This window comes from Eumetopias jubatus, unplaced genomic scaffold, assembly GCF_037043125.1.
Source record: "Eumetopias jubatus isolate StellerSeaLion01/CBP00866 unplaced genomic scaffold, mEumJub1_p1.0 scaffold_3, whole genome shotgun sequence".
Classification (NCBI taxonomy): Eukaryota; Metazoa; Chordata; class Mammalia; order Carnivora; family Otariidae; genus Eumetopias; species Eumetopias jubatus.
Window position 1 is genome coordinate 4,153,702 of NW_028274809.1, and position 21,703 is coordinate 4,175,404.

The 21,703-nt window shown below is 55.4% G+C and overlaps 1 protein-coding gene across 1 annotated transcript; it reads left to right on the top strand.

Annotated features, from left to right (window-relative positions):
* The first annotated feature begins 8,609 nt into the window (after nucleotides 1–8,609).
* On the top strand, nucleotides 8,610–18,490 carry RAB17 (RAB17, member RAS oncogene family). The gene is given in 7 exon segments (XM_028105066.2): nucleotides 8,610–8,766; nucleotides 14,356–14,507; nucleotides 15,323–15,448; nucleotides 18,074–18,098; nucleotides 18,101–18,166; nucleotides 18,391–18,426; nucleotides 18,429–18,490. Coding segments are annotated over 7 exon segments (624 nt in total).
* The last annotated feature ends 3,213 nt before the right edge of the window (nucleotides 18,491–21,703 follow it).

Here is a 21,703-nt window from a genome sequence, read left to right on the forward strand (position 1 = left end):
GAATTTAAGTTGGTGTTCAGAAATCCCTGCTGGAATTTTCCGTTGAGATAAACAAGGGTGAAGGTTTTGAGGCAAGGCAGGCGACCCTTTTCTGCTTATCTCAAAGGCCCTAGGAGATAAGAACATTCTGGAAGATCTGTCCCTCAGCCATCTATCACACTGAGACTGATCCTTAACGCCTGCTCTGTACCGAGGAGGAAAGGGAAGCCCTCTTCCCCACAGACCCCCAGACAGGCCCACTGGGCACGCCTCCTGGGAAGGGGCTGTATCGACGGTCCGGGCCACGCTGGGGGCCTCTGCAACAGGAGCCGGGGGGCCGTGGGGTCCAGGCAGGTCGTTGGCAGGGCCCGCTACATGACCTGATAACCGCGTCGAAAATCTCAGAAATGTTTCTGTGGCAGTGGCTCAGGCGTTTGCCACGTGACCCCAGGGAGGCAAATGGGTGGAAAGTTACGGAAGGCCCGTGTGGATGGGAAGGAGCCCGCATGCAGGGGGGCCGCCTCAGGGAGCAGAGGAGCCCCCCGTCCCTGGAGATGCTGGAGCAGAGACCGAAAAATCCATTGGCAGGGGGTGCTGCGAGAGTCTTCTGATGCCAGATAATCTCTAGGGGCCCTTCCGGCTTCAAAATTCCAGGATTTGGGTTTTCTTTCAAAAGGGGAATCTGAGCCCATGAATAGGTGTACTCGTATACGTGGGTTGATGCAGGGGCATAGCAAAGTGGCAGCTCTGTTAATGCCAGGACAGGGAAGTTGATGAAATGCCAAGAGAGAGAGCTAAAAAGTTGGCACAGCTCTATCAAGATAATATTGGCGGTGGGCACTTAAGTAAATTGCTCGTGTACTATTTTTGCCTGGTTTCCACAGCAAGCAGCGGTGATTAGGGTTATGGGGCAGAATGTGCTCTGTCGATCCTCCCTGTCGGGGAGTTTCTTTGTGCCTGGGTCTGACTGTATCCATGTGGGAACGCATCTTCAGATTGATTGATTGATTGATTTAGAAATTTTATTTATTTGAGAGAGAGAGAGAGAGCATGAGCACCAGGGAGCTGCAGAGGGAGAGGGAGAAGCAGACGTCCTGCGGAGCAGGGAGCCCAACACGGGGCTCAACCCCAGGACCTTGGGACCATGGACCTGAGCTGCAGGGCTGATCCCAAGACCCTGAGATTGTGACCTGAGCTGAAGTCAGCCTCTTCGCCGACTGAGCCCCCCAGGGGCCCTGTTTCTTTAGATTTAAATGTGAGAGCGCAGGTTTCTCTCTCTTGGTGGATGTCTCTTTGCAGTGAGGTCGTCTTACAGAGATGAATGGCACATTTGGGACCCTCTGGTGGGGAGCAGGTGTGGAGGGTAGTGACTGCAGAGCTCCCTGTGGGAGGGACAAGACTCAGCCAGGTGATGCATGTGCAGGCTAACACTGAGACCAGAAAAGTGGTGAGCCCCCCGGACCTCACGAGTAGCTGGGTCCTAGCCTCTCACGGTGCCCCTGGGCCTTGTGAGGTGGGAAGGGGTCAGGGTGTTTGGGGTTGGCCTGAGCCCTAGGGCCAGAGGGTGGGTCCCACCATCCACCAGCAGTGTGCTAATGGGGAGCTTTCCCTCTGGGTCAGCTGGGCAGGGTGTGGGGCTTTAGCTCACACTGTGGTGAGCAGGATTCTAGTGTGGCTCTCAAGACCACTGGCGCATGGTGTCCACACCTGGTATGATCCCCTCCCCCTGAGAGTGCTCAGGGCTCCTGAGTTAGGTTGTGTGATATGGCAAAGGTGAAGGGGTGTTTGCAGATGTAATTAAAGTCCCTTATCAATTGATTTGAATTAATGAAAAGGGAGAGGTGCCTGGTGGGCCTCACCTAATCAGGCGATCCCCTTAAAAGAGGGTCTGGAAGTCAGACAGACTCTCCGGCTGGCCTTGAAGAGCAGGCTGGCCTGTGTGAAAAGGCCACGTGAGGGGCCACGTGACAAGGACCAGCAGGGGGGCTGTAAGAGCTTCGAACGACCCCAGGAGACAGCCAGCGGGAGACCGGCACCTCACTCCTACAACAGCAGGGAGCTGAATTCTGCCCGTGACCGGCTCAGAAGGGACCTTGGACTCCAGAGAGCCTGGCCGCAGCCTGAGACCCTCAGCAGAGGACCCAGGAAGCTGTGCCCCCGCTCCTGACCCACGGAAACCGAGAGATCTTAAACATGCTCGCGGCCCTCTGTTCCACAGCCAGGGATGAAGACCGGGCCTGAGCCTGCCGGTCGGGCCCTCAGTAATATAACCTCCGGACAGCTGGAGAGTCACATGGGAGCTGAACGGACTCCAGAAATCCCTTCTCTGGACAGGGCCTGGCTTTCAAATCCATTGTCCGACCGCAGGCACTAATCTCCCGTCTTGGATGTCAGATGCTGGTTATTAACTATCTTGTCTGCCTTCCTGCCATAAAACTAGTCTTGACGACTCCCTCTCATTCTGGGCCCCCTTCCCCCAACCTGCAGGAAGGTGGGTACTTCACCATAGCTGGGAGCAGCCCATCCATGTTGAGAAAGAAAAGCACATCCCTGTCTTTCAGAATTGGACCCTCCATCATATGGATTATAAGCAGAACAACACATCATCACCCAGACCTGTGGTTGCAGGTCTGCAGGTGGGGGGCTGAGGAGGCCATTCACGATGGGGGAGAATTCCTGAGTCTCCCAAGTGGCGCGGGGCCCAGCCAAACTTGCTGGTGGCACTCGGGGGGGTGGCCACACCCCGGAGGGAATGACTGCGTGGAGGAGGGATCCCCCGGCCCCCAGAGGTGGTGTGGGCGCAGCAGAGAGGAGCTGGACCTGCAGGGGTGGTGGGAGGGCACCCCAGCAGGAACCCAGCACAGAGCCCCCCTCCAACACAAGACCCAAGGCCCCAGCGATGGACAGGGAGGGCGGAAACCCTGGAGGTCAGTGGGACCGGAGTCCCCCTCTGCCCGTCCTGAGGCCGGATCTTCCCATCCCCGGGAGGAGCAGTCAGGCTAAGGGTGACAAACCTGGGAGGGGGCGTTAGAGAAACACAGCGCCTCCCCCGCTGTGGCGTGCAGCCAGGATCCAGGTGTCCGAGCCCAGGACTGGCCACCCTGGCTTGCCTCTGGCCCCAGGTGCGGCCCCCACTAGAGGCGGCTCCCAGCTATTTGTAGCAGGAATAACTTCATTTGACCGAAATACATCCTTTATTTTCCCGGACTTCGAGTGCAGCAAAGACCCGTGCCGCTCCCACGGAGAAACCCTCAGCTTTGAAATGAGGGATAATAAAGCTGAGACACTCCCTGCGGTTGGGTGACCCCCCCCCCCCCACCACATGGGAGTCTGGCTTCCTGCGGGCGCCCAGGTGATCCTGCAGCAGGCGGCTTTACCATCCAGCCTCCCGCCCAGCCCGGGCCCGGGTGACACATGACCGTGGCGGACTTTGCCCTGGGAGCCTCACGGGGAAGGGAGGCGGAGACCTGACCCGGGGGCGTGGGGCCGCTGGGCCCCACCTTGGCCAGAGCTGCGGGCTTTTACCTGTTTTCTGTTGGAGCAGAAACTCTGTCTGTCCCTGCCTGTGGGGGGAAGAAAGCTTGCCGGGACAGAGAGGAGGGAGAAAGGGGAGACGGGTGGGGGTCCTGTAGGACCCGGTGGTGACAAGCTACCAGGCTTCCTGGAGGTGATCAGGCCTGGGGAACACGTGAGTCGTTGTTTTAACTTCTGTGTGTTTTGCAGAGTGTGTGTGTGTGTGTGTGTGTGTGAGCGTGCGTGTCTGTGTATATCTCTGTGTCTGTCCACGTGTGTCCGTGTATTTCTGTGCGTGTGTGTATGCACACGTGTGCACGTGTCTATGCGTGTCTCTGTGTGCACATGAGTACACGGGTGTGGGAGGGTGCCTGTGCCTTTGGCCTTGTGCGCATAATCAAACGGGCAAAGTGTGGGGTGAGGAGTGTGTTCTCCTGAGGACCAGAAGGGCCCTTGTTTGGATCTGCTGTGGCTGCTGGGTCAGGTTCCGGGAAGGAGATTCCCGTTTATATGGTGGCTTTGGGAAAAGTCCAGCTCCGGGCCTTGACCTTAAACTGATGTGGGGGAGCCCCCCTCAGATGGATCAGGATACTGAGTTAGTGCAGATTGACGGGGGGGCATTACCCTCTGCTCAGTAATCTCGGTGCTCTTTACGTGCCCAGGCAGGGGTGACACCAGTGACGTCCTGGACGGTAGCCTCAGCAAAGCAGACCCTTCCCTGAAACCCCCTCCCCTACCGAGAGAAAGGACTAGTTCAGATTTGTAATCCTTTCTTTTTCCCTTTGGTGGAAAAGAGACAAGCTGGTAAGAAACGTTAAGGAACCCCAAACCAGGATGCTCCAGAGGGCATCTCTTACCCGTAATCATGAATATTGTGTTCCTGAGAAGATCTTTGTGTTTAGAAAGACTTCAAATAACCCCATCTTGATTAAATTCTAGAGGTTGGGTCAGAAGTCCCATTTTCAATTTTCTCTCTGATTGTTGGAAGCTTACAGCATGTCATCACACAAAAAGTTGTACACAAAAGTGCTTTCTGCAGTCTTCCTTATTACTGAGAAAACAATTATGACCAAGAAAAAGTCCGTAGTTGGGAAATGAGTCGGCAAAGTGGAAAAGCGGTAGGAATGTTCTGTGGTCACTAAATATATTAAGCTGAATGCATGTGGAACATAAACAGCAATGTGGAAAGCTGCTTTTTATTACGTATGTTGCTTTTTGTAAAGATATGATACATAATTTTATGTTAAAGTTCTGGGTTTGGGTTTGCTTGTTTTTAAGATTCATAGCCAAAAAAACAAGAAGAAAATAGGCAAAATGCCTTTCCTGGTTATATTAAGCGGGTGGGATTTTGGGTGATTTCGTTTTTCTCATATTGACAATGATATGTTTATATTTATAGTAAAATGCTATTTTTTAAACAAAGAGATGTCTCATTGCCAAAGGAATAAGATGCTGTAATGCGGCATCATAGGAATGGTATATTCATTCGTAATCCACCTGTTTTGGTTAATTCAGACATGTCTTAGGCTAAAGATTTTCTAGACCTAAGAGCTTTATTAATCCGAGTGCATAAATAGCGAGGAAAACTTGAAGGGGTATCTTTAACTACTTGAGAATGCATCGCTGTAGGTGTGTTAGAACTTTCTCTGTGCAAAATTAGAATACAAATCAATGGGACACTTGCTTCCAGGCAGGAGCTGTAAGTACTTCTGGCTAGAAACAAGGGCATAGCTTGGGGTGGCACCGAAAGCTGGGACATTCCATTCTTATTTTTTTTTTTTTTAAGATTTTATTTATTTGTTTGACAGAGAGAGACACAGCGAGAGAGGGAACACAAGCAGGGGGAGTGGGAGAGGGAGAAGCAGGCTTCCCGCGGAGCAGGGAGCCCGATACGGGGCTCGATCCCAGGACCCTGGGATCATGACCTGAGCCGAAGGCAGACGCTTAACGACTGAGCCACCCAGGCGCCCCTGGGACATTCCGTTCTTAAAAGGATTTCTTTTTTTCCGGCTTGGTTGAGCTGTAATGGACATTCAACGTTGTGTAAGTTCAATGTATACACCACGGTGATTTGACACATTTATGTACTCTAACGTGAAGGCCACCATGCTGTTAGCTACCACCTCCATCCTGGCTCATAATTACCATTTCTGGACCTGAGAACATTTAAGAGCTACTCTCCTAGGGACTTTCAAGGACGTAATACAGTGTCATTAGCTATAATCTCCATGCTGTATGTTAGATGCCCAGAATTGTTCATCTTGTAACTGGAAATTTGTATCCTTCGGTATCTTCTCATTCCCCTTCCCCAGCCTTTGGTAACCAGTATTCTGCTCTGTTCCTTTGAATTTGAGGGGGGTGGAAAAAGCAGCAGTTTATAAATTAGGGTTTGGTATTGAGCTGACTGTCCTCTTGGCCAGAGCCCAGGCCGGTGGCTCCCCTGGACGGGCTCACTGCACCACTGCTCTTGATGTGGGAAGTGCGTGCTGGTGCTCTCTGCAAGGGCAGGAACCACACTGGGGTGCCCAGTGTGACTGTGAACGCAGCCTGCTCTGGCTTTGAATTCTGCGTCCTTGTCTTAGAAGAGCTGCCGGGCCTCTCTGTAAGGTGGGGTAATGCCAGGACCCCTGGAGGCTGCTAGCCCAACTTCAGTAGGAGGCTCTGTGCAGCGCTGTGTGTGCACGTCCGCCCTGCTCCTCCGGGGAGGTGGCCTGTGTGTCAGCCTTCGTCACTTCAGGCTTCACAGTCTCCTCCAAGTACCCATGCAGGACAACCTTAAAGCAAGTAACGTTCAGCTTTTCTTGGCCGCTCAGAGCTGAGCCCCCTGCATGGAGCTGTTCTCAATGGCTGCTGGAGGCGCTTCTCCTGTTCAACATTTTTGCAGATGCCCCAATTCACTGCGTGGCCAGCTGCCTGGGGTTTGACTGGCCGTGCAAACCGTGGGCTAAACAGCATGTCTGTCCAGTGATGGCTTTTGGCTGAGTCATTCCTGTGTGTGTTCATAAAATATTTATTGAGCACCTGCTATATGATCAATGAGTCTCGTCCTTGCTCTGATGAGAGGTTACAGTGCGGTGCGTGTGAGAATATTAATAAAATAATTATATAAAGTGGATCTCATTAGAGGTTACAGTCCAGCAAGAGAGGTAAGTCATTAGAAAATCATTCTATGAGTTAAGGCAGAGTTCAAAACTGGGATTATTTCAATCAAGAAAAGGGACAGGGGACTGTGGGCCACATGATGGCAGAGACTTTTATCTATTTTATTATCTGCTGTTGATGGGGACCGGATCTGATCAGGGGTGGCCGTCGTGGCAGGATGGAGGTTTGCATCAGCGGGACAGAGAGGCCTGAGCAGATCTAGCAGATTTACCAGAAGCGGGCAACTCCCCAGGTGACCTTAGTATCCGATTCACGAAAACAGAGATGGAAAACTTAAAATACTTTATCTTTCCAATCCTTCTCTGAAACACCATGCATTGACACTGTAAGCATCATACTTGATGGCAAAACTCGTGAATCCCGCATAGGATGGGGTTCCACGTGCCTTCTGACAACTCCCCTCTGCCGTGTCAAGCCCCCTGTCCCCAAGGGGCAGAAACAGCCCTGAATCCTTCTCTCAGACCCTGTAACTCCCCGGTCACTTCTGTTGAAAACAGTCTTGTTAGTATTTAGGACTCAGCCCTGCTTGTTCCGGGACTTTGGTCCCAAGCTGGCTTCTTCCCCTTCTGTCCCTGCAGGCAGACCAGACAGGGACAGCTGCGGGGTGGGGGTGGGGGACACAGTTTGCTTCTTGCTGCTGTCACTTTTCTCTCTGTTCCTCTTGGAAATTCCTTCCCTTCGGGCATTCCCATCACCCTTGGGGGCCTCCCTCCTGCCCACTGAGTGAGGAGGGAGAGGAGACTGTTCCCAGGACTGCCTGCTCCTGGTGGGTTTCCATGTCTTTTAGGGAAGTTTTTCTTCCTAGAAGCGACCCATAAATGGAGACAAAGTGGGGACATTAGAATGTCACCAGTCTGCAGGTCCTAGGGAAATAGTGGGTCTGGCAACAGTCTTCAGGGACCCCTAGCATCGCCACCAGAGCTCTTGGCCATTATTCGCCCCCTGAGGAAATGCAAAGCACTCATGAAGCATTCTTGCCAAATGACAGCCTGTATCTGATCACATTTCTGTTCAGAACCACCAAGCTGTAGCAAATACAGGGTTCACAGGACATGGCAAGAACAGGGGACACAAACAGCAAGGTCCAGGCTGCAAAGCTGCAGGACAATCTGATCTCTTGAACAAGTTAATTACAAAGAAAAGAAAAACAGAATACCTGTATATATACTGAGATTTGCTGATGGAACAACAGAATGTCTGGGCTTTGCTTCAAACCAATCGTTGGTGGGAGGGGGTCTGGGGATGTGAGTGAACCAAGGTTTTGGAAGTGGAAGAGGGTGCATGAGGCCAGGTGGGACGGTCTCCGTTCCACTGAAATTTTCTGTAATGAAAAGATATGCAGGGTTTACCCAAATTTATTTTGATCACAGAGCTGTTCTTCTCTATGGCATATCCCTAATGGGTGCTGAGGCTTTAGATAAAGTGGGAAAGACCAAAATACTTTAAGGTCCTTGAAACACTGACTTTTTCTTTAGATAGATTCTTTTGAAACACTGACTTTAACCCATGAGCCGCAATGGAGAGAGCACGTTGCCTCTCGGGTGATTCAGGTACTTTTTGGGAATAAGTAATTGATTGATTTTTTTTAAAAAGTGAGAAGTCATGGGAATGAGGACAACAAGGCACTATGATAACCAGCACACACTGATTGTTTTTCAGGGTGTGTAGCGCTTAGGATGCAGTGGGTCCTGCTGGGCACCTTGAGGACACTTCCCAAGCACTGCTCACAACAGACCTGTCCCGCAGGATCTGCTCACCCCGCTCTGCAGATGAAGAGATGGGGTGCTGAGTGGTGCAGGGGGACCAACCCAGGCTGCCTGCTTCTGACTCTGTGCTCTGTGCTGTTCAAGGCTGTCTGCCTTCCACCAGGGAAGCGGGGCCCCAAGGGTGAACTTGCTAAGATCATTTGGTGGCAGACATTCAACCTCTTTGCAAATGCTGTCTCTTTGCAGGGCATGGTGCAGGCGGGAGGGGTTCCCTCTCCTGGGGCTGCCCCGGACCAGCCCTGCACGTTCAAGCTGGTCCTCTTGGGAAGTGGGTCCGTGGGCAAGTCCAGCTTTGCCCTCCGGTATGTGAAGAATGATTTCAAGAGCATCCTGCCCACCGTGGGATGTGAGTGATACGGGACAGCACGCCCTTGGTTAGTCTGCTAGAGGAGAAGCCAGGGTGATGGCCCAGGTGTGGGGCATTTCCCACACTCTGCCGGGGCCTTGGGCTGCGCCCAGTACTGCAGGGAGGGGATGAGGCCCAGCTTGGTCAGACACACGTGCAGTCCAGAGGGCGGTCCGGTGTCAGCTTAGCGGGAGGCTGCAGGGGGCAGAGATTCAGGGTCAGGGCCTCGGCCCCCAGGGCTTGGTGTGAGGGGTTCTACCTGGTGGAGGGGGAGCCCAGGGGAAAGCCCCCTAGGCTCTGCCACTCAGCTGCCCAGACAAGCCGACCTTCTCCCCTGCCCTGCGTCCCTCCTGCCAAAGCTATTCTCCTGGGTAGTTTCCCGAAGAGTGGCTCCCCTTCTGCCTGGTCTCAGTTTACCATCTGGCCTGGATTAGGGGGGTGGGGTGCAGAGGATGGGGCAGCTGGGAGGGAAGACCCTCTCCCTGCACTTCTTAAAGAGGTAACATATCATGGCTCTCAAGAGAAAGGCTCTTTGGAGCATCTGCTGGGCTGTCAGCCTCTGTCACATGCTGCCTGGGGCTGAAATCCTGTTTCCCACCCAGAATAGAGGAACTCAACATGCACTTCATGCCGACCCTCCTGACAGGTGGCCAGCATGGCGAAAGACAGATCCTGCACTCGGGGCCAGAGCCTTGGCTTCAGACTTGGACTCTGCCATAGACAAGCCTTCTACTTAGCACTTTGTCGAGTCCACTCATTCATTCATTCATTCACTCGTTCATTCATTCACTCCCTCCCTCACTCATGTAGCAAGTACCTGCTGGGCATGGCCTCTGTCCCAGGCTGCACTTGGTGTGGAGGATTCTAGAAGATGCCAAACGGGCACACTGGACATGGACACACAACGCTAAATTTGATGCATGCGTTAGCTACTTGGGAGCCCTGCAGTCTTCTCAGGAGGGTGATTCCCAAGAGCGCCTGAGGGCCACGGGGGCTGAGGGATCTGCCAGGCCCAGGCCCCCAGCGCTAGTGGTGAGCCGGGCAGAGGAGGGGTGAGGGGCTGGCACCAGGACGGGGAAACTCCAAGAGAGCCCCGAGAGACAGTGGTTCAGGCTGGCTGAGGGGGCCCAGGGCGACCTTCTCCATCAGCAGGAAGCGTGACACCACTCAGCCATGATACTGGACTGGACTTAAAAAAATACAACAAGGTGCTAAGTTTGGCCTCGGGGTGGGGGGGGTGGCTTCATCTGAGAGCAGAGACTGGAGAAGGGGGCCTGGCCCAGTGGGATCTCAAGGGCTGTGCACCTTGTGAACCAGGTGTGAACAGGTGATGCAGATTCAAGATGAGGAAGAGAGACAGCAGGTTCTAGACCAGACAGCTCCTTGGGGTTGCATGGAAGACAGAGGCCTGCAAACTGGCTTACTAGGGCTCTGCTTGATTTTGCAAATAAGGTTTTCCAGGAACCCAGCCATGCCCATCGTTGCATATCCTGTGGGGCTCGTTTCAGTCTGAGGCCAGCATTGAGTAGTTGCAACTATGACAGTAGGTCCCTTGAAGATGAAAATATTTACTGCCTTTTGCCAAAAAAGTTTGGGACCTTTGCTCTACCAATGTGTGAGAGGGGGCCCGTCCCCTGAGGCAGTGGGCTGCCCCTGGGCTCCAGTGGGAGGGGAGGGGCAGGGATCGTGGTGTGGACACTCCCTGTGAGCCGGGAACTTGGCTCCATGGGATCAGCACTTGCTGGGTCCAAGGGGGTGGGCTGCAATGTGGACCCTACCCGGGGGGCAGGAGGGGGCCCCTAAACAGGGAGCCAGCTGCGCCTGGGGATGGAGCAGGCACTCTGTATTAATGGGAAGGTCACTAACTTTCCCAAGCCAAGCAGACAGCGTTTCCCAGCCCACAGTAGGTACAGGGATGCTGGGTGAGGGCCTGTCCTGCCCACAGCAGCCTGCACTGGTTCCTTCAGCAAGTCACGGACCACGCTGTCACCCTCCCACACACTCTTCAGAGGTTCTGCTGGGCTCAGGAGGGTAGACAAGCCTGGGCCCAGGTCAGAGTGGGGGTCTTTGCCTGGGGGCGAGGACTAGGTGTGCTGTCTCCACTCGTGGTCCTCTGCCTGGCCCCTGGACCAGCCTCATCCTCGTGGGCAGCTTTAGCTGCCCTCCCCCCTTCCAGGCTCAGGACCCTGCCTCTACCTTGGGGCTGGAGCTTTGGGCATTTGTTCCCTTCCCACTGTGCCCAGGGTGCATGAGAGTGTGGTGGCAGAAAACCACCAGATGAGCACCCACGGAGCCAGAGCGCTCTAGCTGACTCCGGCAATCCTTTATTCAAGCTGTTGCCAACCACGGGGTTAGAACTTACTGATGGAGCTCCTGCTATGTGTCAGCAACCGTGCTGGGTGCTGGGGACGGAGAGGTGAAAAGCCTTCCTTTGCTGTGAGGAGCTAAATCCCATGTGGAAATGCTGGCTTCCTCCACTTAAATGTCTGGGTCCACTTCACGTGCTTTATGATACCACAGCCTGTGGAGGTGTCTACTACAATTATTGCATTACTATAAAAATAAATAAAGAAGGGCAGTTAATTATTTTATTTGTTACTATACTATGATATTTATCAGTGTATTATCGTCTATATGACTTATCGGTTATTATGCTGTTATAATTATTACATCGTTATATATTATTATAAAGGTCGATCTTCCCACTTTTCAGGCGAGGCGATGGAATATGATCCTTCCTTTCACTTATGTAAATGTAGTCTGTGTTTTACAAAAACCCTCTGAAGGCAGACGCTTCCGTTGCTCGTTTCCACATGTGGCATCAGCTTTATCGAGAGAACTTGCTTTTGTTCTGGAGCAGGTGCAGAGGAGCTCAGCCCAGCGAGAACTCGGGGCTCACCTCCTCCTCGGCAGGTGGGCAGGTCGGCCGGTGGCTGGGACGATAAAGGAGGGAGTGTGTGCCTGGTGCTTTGCGTACTGGAAACTCTCAGTAACTGTGAGCCGAGTGACCGACACATGGCTAAACGGCTTGTTCGCTCATCTTGACATTGTCGTCTGTGAACCGGGGATGTAGACACCCCCTGTAGTGGGCTCTCCATGTGAGGCTGGCTCAAGGCTGTCTTAAGTCGTGGGTTACCATGTTATGACTTAAGGTCATCACCTACCGACCCCCCCCCTCCACTCCAGAGAGCAGAAGTGGGACCAGGGGCTGGCGTGTCCCGGTGTCCCAGGTGGTGCTGCCTTCCGAGCAGGTTGGCTTCAAGATACTCCAGCCTTTGGGAGGGTGGGGGTCCCTGGGCCCCCTGCCAAGGGGTCTGGATCTGTGGGTGATCGCGGGGTGCACAGGCCCTGGGTACAGCCTTCCAGAATGGTGTGCAAGCCAGGACAGTGTTCTAGCTGTCTCAGGGCAAGACCCTGTCCAGCCAGGGGAGAGACAGACCTGTGTGCCCGAAGCAGAGCCAGACTGGGAATCTCAAGTGAGCACAGCCCCCTGGGGGTCCACCTGCTGAGAGGAGACCCAAAAAGCCCTGGAACTCCTGGCCAAACCCCCCGCCCCCCACGGAGGCCCCCATCCCACTGCGGGAGAGGGCCTGGTGGGGGAGGTGGCAGCTCCAAGGGGGAGTGCTGTGGCCGGGGGCCTGGACCACGGGGAGCTCCCAAAGACCCCACTGGGCTCCCCGCAGACCCCTCATCCTGGAGTCCCTACTGGCCACAGCCCTCGGAATTCTGGCCCGTTTCCCAATGCCGGCCGCACTGAGTGACATCTTTTGGAGAAACGGTGACATCTAGTGCTGGCATGCGTATTTGCTGGTGGATCGCAGTGGCCTGCGTGCGAGGGAAAGAAAGGCAGCCCGCTGGCATTCAGCGTTGTCACCATCCTGGCTCCTGTCAGCTCCGACCCGGGAGAGGTACTGTGCATTTCAGGTTCCCTTCAACCAGGACTCCGCTGAAAGGCAAACACAGTGGAGAGGCTTCAGTGAGCGGAATCAGCTGTTTGTTGGCATTAAAACCAGAAAGAGCACAATCACGTTCCTTATGTCAACATTTATGGAGACACTTTTTAATCTGGGGCAATACAGTAAAGCTGGGGGCAACCCGTCATTCTTACGCCCTTCACTGCGCAGATGGGGGCGCTGTGCAGCTCACCTGCTTCCAGGAGCCCCCCCTCCAGCCCCCCAGAGGATGGAGCTGAGGCCAGGGCTGATGCTGGGGCGCCAGTGCTGAGGTCCGTGGTGGGACCAGAGGCAGAAGGAGACCTGGTTTGTGCCGTGATGGGACCATGATATGCAAATGCACCCGGTGGCCCCAGCTCAGTCCACCCGAGGCCCCGTGAAAATGTGTGCATGTGTCATCTCCACCAGCCTATTCTAGAATGGAAAAATTCCTGGTTCTTGGCCTGATCCCACCCCCCCACTCCCCAACTTGTGGCTAATATCATTTGGTGGTTTGGGGCTTTAGCTGTGACGATGTAGAAAATGTGGTCAGTGGGTTTCTGAACAAGGGAGATAATTAATGTGGGCTGTTTTCCTGATTGGAGCCAAGGGTTTCCATGGGGCCGGGGTGGGTGGAAGGTTGCCTTGGGGACCAGTCCAGGGGCCCCGGAGGGACCTCGTGTCTCTCTCCGGGGGAGTCAAGGTTCTGCGGTCTGTGAACACCCCGTCACTCGTGCCTCAGCATCGCTGGGACTGAAAGCCCTCTCTGCAGCTTTGTTGGGGTGCACGTGGACTGAGGCTCGACCAGCAGCCGTCGTTTACCAAGTGGAGAAGAAGCAGATGGGAAGCTAGGGTTGCTGAGCCGGCGAGGCTGACCCGAGCGTGACGCCCATGGGGAAGCTGGCGGTGGCGGGTTTTAGGGTACAACCAAAATCAAGTTCAGGAATGTGACTGGACATGAGAGAAGGATGTGGACAGAAGGCCACCATCCCAGCCAGTGAGTCAGGGAGAGCCCAGGGCAGGCAAAGGAAGGGGAGCTTCATGCACAGGTCTGCTCTCTCTTTTCTCGTCGTTTGACACCCACTGTGGGAAGGGGGCACGGTTGGCTCCCAGTGAAGAAGAGGGCACTGAGATTTAGAAGGGTGGGAGAGACAGGCAGGGAGGTTGGGAGGGAGCGGGAGGGAAAGAGATCAAGCATCCTGTGTCTCTTCTTACAAAGGCACGGACCCCACTCTGGGGGCCCCACCCTCATGACCTCATCTAACCCTGATTACCCCCAGAGGCCCCCCCTCCTAAGACCGTCACTTTGGGGGATAGGACTTCACATATGAATCTGGGGGGACACGGCACCTAGGAGGTTTATGGGACTTCAGGTTCGTGGCTATGCAGGGAGAGGCAGGATGTGCAGGCAGACACCGGTGGGTGGGTTCTGTTAGGAGCCGCCCCCCCAAGCTAGAGTCTCCTGCCACAGAATCACGGTCTTACCCACTCTATGCTGAAAACCTCCGCCCAGACTCGTCCCTTATCCTCTGTCCCTAGCAGGGTGAATCGTCCCCCCAAAGCTATGTCCACGTCCTGCCTGCCTCGATGGCCCAGCCCGAGCTGTAGATAAAGACCGTGTCCTCTAGGTAAAGCTCCCCCCGGGCTTCTGTTTCAGGTGCGTTCTTCACGACGGTGGTGGATTTGGGCGCCGTGTCTCTGAAGTTGGAGATCTGGGACACGGCTGGCCAGGAGAAGTACCACAGCATCTGCCACCCGTGCTTTAGGGGTGCCAACGCTGCGCTTCTGGTATACGACGTCACCAGGAGGGTGAGGCTCACCTCCGGCACGTCCCCACCCTCCTCTGCAAGGTGTCTGCTTTCTGTTCTCTCAGGCGCAGGGATGCTCTCTTCTGAAGGCTTTCCGTGACCAGCCCATGCTGGTGCTTTATGGGAAAATCACCACAACCAGTAGACAACTCTTTCGTGAACGTCTGTCACTTCCTCCAGGAAGCCCTCCCTGATAACCCCTGCTCCTACTACTGCATGGTTGAGTCTGTGTCCCTCCATGGTCCTCTCAGAACACCCTGCATAGAGCACTCCTATCCATCACTCATGATTCCCTGGGTGCCCACAGCATTGGTGAGGGGTGTGTCCTGGAGACAGCACACGGCCTCTGGCCCTACCTCTCCCCCAGTGTCGTGTGGGTCGATGCTAAGTACGAGTGAGCAGGTACTTAGAGCAGGAGGAGGGAAGGGCAGGGTTCTGTGGGAATTGATAGGAGGGGCACCTGACTCAGCTTGGGGTGGGGGTGTTTCCTGCAGGAAGGGAGAGAAAAGTGGGGATCAGCCTGGTGGGGTGAGGTGGGGAGAGGCGGAGGGCAGGTGAGCAGGAAGAGAGCAGAGTCTGTGGATGGGGTGGGGGTGGGGCAAGCAGGATGCCACGGGCTGCAGCGTGGGAGGCCGGCCACTTGAGCAGCTCAGCTGTAGGGAGGGGAGAGGGGCTACTTGCGGGGACTGTCACATGGCCAGTTGGATCATATGCCTTTTCCCAGGGCGGCCACCAACCTCTGCTTGTTCTTTGCCGGGATAGCCGATGAAAGCCACCCACGGGATTTGTCTGATGTTGATTTTTTCCCTTTGTTAGGATTCCTTCTGCAAGGCTCAGCAGAGGCTAAAGGACCTGGCGAGGGAGTCCCCTCCAGGGGAGGAGGTGGTGATGCTGGTCGGGAACAAGATGGACCTTGGCGAGCAGCGGGAAGTGACATTCCAGGTAGCCCTCGACACTGGGTCATTTTGTTCCCCGAGGCGGGAAGAGACTGACCCCAAAGCACACATATCCGCGCGCACACACACACACCCGCACCCTGTCACCCGCCCACTCACATGCACACACCCACCCACCCGCGTATGTCACATGCACAAACACATACACTTCCCACTTGAATTTCCCTCTTAGGCAAAGATTTCTGGGCTCTCCTGGAGAAGTCAGGTCTAGAGATGGCTATTCCGCAGACGTGGGGAGGGCTGCACGCACTACCGAGGCCAGCCCCGCTGCGAGCTGGCGAGGCTTGGCCCCGTGTCCTGCCTCCCAGGGAGCGGGGAGACGCTGTGCGGCCCACCTGCAAGGGTCCCTGCCGGGTTAGCCAGGGTCGCGAGGAGTCCACGGCCCTTCATACCCCGCCCTCCCACGTTCACTTATGTGGGTTTGCAGATCTTTTTCTTTGTGCTCAATAAATTATTGATAAAGGGACAGGCAAGTAAATCCAAATTTCCTTGCTAGGAACTGAGTGAGGGATAGACAAGAAGAAAGCCAGAGTTTTGTAAAACAACCAAAGGCAGAAAAAATGCCTTGGAGATGCATGCAGAGTGCTGTGAGACATCAGGGCAGTGAGCGAGGGGTGTGTATGTGTCCGTGTGTATAGGGTGCAGGTGTGTGTGTGTGCAGGAGGGGTGTGTGTGTCCGCGCGTATAGGGTGCAGGTGTGTGTGTGGGGGGAGGGGTGTGTGTGTCCGTGTGTATAGGGTGCAGGTGTGTGTGTGCGCGGGAGGGGTGCGCGTGTCCGCGCGTATAGGGTGCAGGTGTGTGTGTGCGCGGGAGGGGTGCGCGTGTCCGCGCGTATAGGGTGCAGGTGTGTGTGTGCGCGGGAGGGGTGCGTGTGTCCGTGCATGTAGGGTGCAGGTGTGTGTGTGCGCGGGAGGGGTGCGTGTGTCCGTGCGTATAGGGTGCAGGTGTGTGTGTGCGCGGGAGGGGTGTGTGTGTCCGTGTGTATAGGGTGCAGGTGTGTGTGTGTGCGGGCGGCTGTGTGTGTCTGTGTGTATAGGGTGCAGGTGTGTGTGTGCATGGGCGGGGTGTGTGTCCGTGTATATAGGGTGCAGGTGTGTGTGTGTGCAGGAGGGGTGTGTGTGTCCGTGTGTATAGGGTGCATGTGTGTGTGAGGGAGGGGTGTGTATAAGTGGTGTTCATGCGTGCATAGGAGGGTGTGTAGGAAGGTGTGTGCGCAGGAGTGTGTGTGTCTGTCTGAGTAGGAGTGTGTGTGTGTGTATAAAAGGGTGTGCAGGAGTGTGCGTGTAGGAGGTGTGTGTGTGTATAAGAGGGTGTGCAGGAGATGTGTGTATAAGAGGGCGTGCGTGCGCATGTGTGCGGGCAGGTTTCAGGAAAGGCTCTGGGAGGGCACGTGCCAGCAGGACGAGTGGAGTGTGGCGGGCAGAGGGGAGGGCAGGGTACTGGCTGCAGGGGGGTCGGCTGACCTCGTCAGGAGGGGAAGGCCATAATGAGAAGGCATGTGGGCTCAGAAGCAGAGATCCCAGCGTGTGGCATTAGGGATTGGGGCCAATATTTGGGGGGCAATAAGGAGTCCTTTGAGGATTTTGAGAAGGTGGGGGCCGGGGCGTGATGGGTGATTTGGAAAGAGTATTTGGAGGCAAGGTCAGGCCGAGCTGGGGAGACCAGGCCCTGGGAGACCAGGCTGGGAGGCAGGCAGCCCCGCTCGGGGGGTGTGAGAGGCTTCAGGCGGTGGCATCCCAAACTGGGCTGAGCCCGTCCCGCCCATGCAGGGAGGCCTCCTGGCTTAGAGCCCACAGTAACGGCCACCCTGAGGCCAGAGCCGTAGACTCCACCGGCCACCCGGGCCCTGGGCCACCCCCCTGGCCTCTTCTTTATTCCGAGCTCCCACTAAGCACAGCTGGGCCTTGGGTTGGGAGGGTCAGGTGCCAGGGACACAGGCGTCCAGCACGGGGGAGCCGGCAGGTGCTTTGGCCGAGGTGGAGACAGGGCTGATCTTTGGGCAGCACGGATTTTAAATGAATTTTCGGACTCTCATTTTCACGTAATTTCAGAATTACAGAAAGTATTGCGAAAGTACTACAAAAAGGTCCCGTATGCAGCCGCCCCCCAGTCTTCCCAAATGCTGACGTCTCGCATAAACACAGGACAGCGATCGAATCAGCAAGTGGACATTCATAGGACACTAAGTACTCATCTTACTCAGATTGTACGAGTTTCCCACTAGCATGCTTATGAGTCACTCCCTGTAGGGCTAACCCTGGGGAAAGCCAGGAGGGACCCCCAGAAGGAGGGCCCAGGTGGGCTCCCCGACCAGGGGCTCTGCCTTCCGCCGGTCCTGCCTTCTCACTTGGTTTTTCCCCACGTCAGAGCCCCCAAGTGCTGGAGGGAGAGACGCGAGTGCAGGGAGGGCTCTCCTGGAGGGGGGTGTGAGATTTCCTGGGGAGGGTGAGCACCTCCCCACCTCCCCGCCTCCCCGCCTCCCTGGCCCTGGGCCCCTCCAGGAGCAGCAAGGCCCAGAACGGAGGTTCCTGGGTCTTAGAGGGCAGCCGAGTATGCCTGGGAAAGCGTGTTTTTGTAAGCGGTGTGGGGATTTTGTGGCTGTTCCCCACAGGAAGGGAAAGAGTTGGCAGAGAGCAAGAGACGCTGTTCGTGGAGGCCTCGGCCAAACTAAACCACCAGGTGACCGAGGTCTTCAGCGCCGTAGGTGAGTGGTGGGGCCCCCAGGAGAGCCGGGGTGGGGGCATCAGCTCTGGCTCTGCTTCTTGGCTCTTCTTTCTGGTGTCTGGGACCCGACAGAGTGTCTCCAGGGGCGGGAAGGTGAGCAGGATTGCCAGGGGCCCAGTGGCTCTGGGTAAACGTCAGGGAGGGTGGGGACCTGGGTGTGCCTGGTGTGCACTCTCCCAGACCGCCCTCCTCTGCCCTTCACAGCCCAGGAGCTCCTGCAGCGAGAAGAGGGGCAGCGCGCGGGGATGCAGGGCTGCCTCTGAACGGGGCACCTACCCGGCAGGGCAGATGCTGTGCCCACTAGCAGCGGCCGTGCCCGGAGGGGTCTGGGGAGGACACCCCCCTGCCCACCCCAGGTCGGGCTGCTCCTCGGGGAGGAGCCGCTGCCTCCATCCACGGAGCTGATTCACCGTCCGGGAAGCTTGCTCCCTGAGTCCTAGAGGTTCTGGGAGCTCCCTGAGCGTTCCCACTTCCCAAAGCCGGCGGGAATCATTCAGGAGAGGATCCCGGGCCAAAGGGCTTCTAGGAGTGATACAGGAAATGTTCATGTTTTAGTGTTTCTGGGCCCTGCTCCTGGGGAAGCTGCAGTTTAATATTTACCAAGGTCAAAATGACTCGGTAAAACCTGTTCAAGGCACGGGCGCCATTTCTGCCCCAAGCACGCATTGTACATCGGCTTTAGTAAAGAAAAAAAAAAAAAAAAAACCCAACAAGGAGCATCCCAAACATAAAGACAAGAAAAAGAAAACACCTCCCTGGTTCCTGTAACGTTAAAGTCATATAACCTGGCACACACTAAAAACACAAGATAAAAATCTGTAACTTTCTGGAATGTCTTTTGTTGTGATGATTTGTAACTCTTTATGCAAAAGACATATATATGGGATGTTCCTTTCTCCAGGAGCACGCTCTCCTTTGTGAAGGTTGTGGGTCCCGGGCAGCTGTCCTCACTTGGGTTCCAAGAAAACACTTTTCCTTTTCTCTTTAACATTTTAGAAAAGGTTTGTTCAATTTGCGTTGTTGGGGGTGGGTGTTGGCCCCACCTCACCGGACACTGATGCCCGGTGCCCGGCCCAGATGGCCGTTCCCTCAGCTGCCTCGCCACCAGACACAGAGGAGGGAGGTGGTCCAGACGGGACCGAGGATTGGGAACATGTGCTGGGCAGGGCGCCGTCTTCCTGGGGCTGGGCCACCTGGCTCTGGGAGCTGGGGGAGAAGCGGACAGGCCCGCATGGCGGTGACAGTGCCAAGAAGATCATGGGGCTGCGTCCACTTCCTGCATCTCGGGGCGGTGGCCCCGGGAGGGACAGCATCTAATGGGGCAGCTGGGGCGGGGTTGGGGTTGGGGGGGGCCAGGCCTCTCTCCGCTCTCTTCCCCTGGCTCTGAGTTTAGCAGGTGATGGTTGTGCCCAGCGAGCCTGAGGACGCAGACTTCTGGCCTGTGGTGCGAGTGGTACTGTTTATGTGTCGGCAAACATCGAACCACTTTCTCTAACCCGGTGTTGCTGAGTTTGCAAGGCTGGGGTTTGTTATGCCTTGTGTTCTAGGAGGGCTCATCCTGAGCGAATAAGGAGGCAGGCCCATGCGCCGACTGTGGCTCAGGTGGCACAGGACATTTCTCCAGGGGTGACACGTCATGCGTTCGCCCCGTTACTGCCTGCCTTTAGGGGGAGGCCCAGATAGTCTTTTGCGAGCTAAGCCCTGATGTTGAGGTGAGGGTATTTCAGAGGGGACTCTATTTTGTGAGGGGGAGGGGTGGTGTTGGTTTCATCCTTTCATCTTTGGGTCTGGGATAAGCAAGTCTGAAATTATAAATACTGACACCGCTGTCCGCCTGAAAAGGCCGGCTTCACTGTATTCATTGTAAGGATCAGCAGCAGGACAGGTGTTAAGCATCCTTTCATGATGACGCTGAACTCTGGACACCCATGAAGGGCGTGCCAGCATTTCTACGGGCTCCTCTGGACTGGTTCTCTGCTCGTGTCCACCCTGCATGGGCCCATCATCCCAGCCATGGACCTGGACCTTTGGCTGGGGTCCAGCGGTTGGGGAGCCCAGGACTGACCAGGACACATCCCGGCATTGGCTAGGACCCGTCTAGCTGAGGTCGTCTCAGCGTGGCTGTATCCCGCCAAAGGTCAGGGCTCCCCACAAGGCTCCCTCCTACGTTCTGGCCCCTGGTCCCTCCCTCATCCAGCAGGCCTGGGACCTCCTGCATTCCAACCTCATGGAAGGAGGTTGCGCCCAGGCTCTGAGGAGGTGAGGACAGCCCAGGTGCCCCACAGATCCAGGCCTTCCTGATGCATATTCTCAAGGAGATTCTCGTGTGTCTTTCCAGGCAAATGCGGATTTCACAAGGCTTCTCTTGTCATGATTGTCAAGAAAAGCTAAAGGATAAATATAGAGATAAAAGCGTCCGAGAGAGCCTGCTACCCAGATTTCCACTCACGCTATTATGTTTCTTAAACAATTTCATCGGTTTCTGACTGTTGTCAAGTTGCACGGTGTTTCATATGACTATTCCCACAGAGATGAATTACGTGGGGGTGAGTCCCTGGGGTGCCAGGCGATATCTTTCGCTCTCCCGGCGACCTCCCCGCTGCAGCAGGGCTGGGGACCCCCTCTGTGCGCACCTGGTGGGACCAACCTTGGACACGTGTGTGTCCCTGGCCACTAGATGGCGCTCCAGCATCGCTCAGGGCAAACCCTGCTGCTCAAGGACACGTGGGCCCAGCATTCTCTCTGCTAAATGCCAGGCTTTCAGAGAAATTTCCGACGAGTTGATTGATGCCACAGCAAGTAGGGAAATAGTGATCATGCGTGTAGGGTGCCCACATATCTATGCCTATTTCCCTCCTGTTTTGTCAAGTCAGTATCACTGTGCTAGAATTTATTATTAAAATATATCCTTGGACGGATTTCTACCAGGCATCCTTCCACCGTGCCCCTAGACTGGATGGGGTGCATTGTGCTTCTGGAGCTCAGGTTCCCCATCTCCCGGGATGTGATTGCTCCTCATCCTCTCTTCTGCCCCACCAGGCAGGTGGCTCAACCCTGCTTTGGAATCACCTGGAAGACTCTGCTTGCAGCGCCCCTTGCCCACCACAGGCTGCCATTCCATCCGTCTACGGTGCAGCTTGGGCCCTGGACTCTGGGCGTTTTGAGCCCTCCCCGGTGAACCTAATATTCTGGCAAGGTGGGAAATGTCCCTGAGGGCAGAGGTTCTGTTCTTCCTTCTGTGGGATGCTCGGTGCCTGGCAACATCTGACACAAGCCAGGTGCTCAACAAATGTGTGTCCAACAAGAGGATAGAAATTGGTCCTTCCCCTGAGGTCTAAAGGAAAGGCAGTCTCCAAAACCAGCCTCCACCACAACTGACAGGTGTTTATGGAAGGTTTTCTGTGCCATACTTTGCCCACCTCAGCTCCACCCTGAAACCTGTGATGGGGGGGCAGTGGGTGTGGAGCACGCAAAGGGATGCATTCCCCAGGAAGGCTCCTGGAATACCACTTCCAGG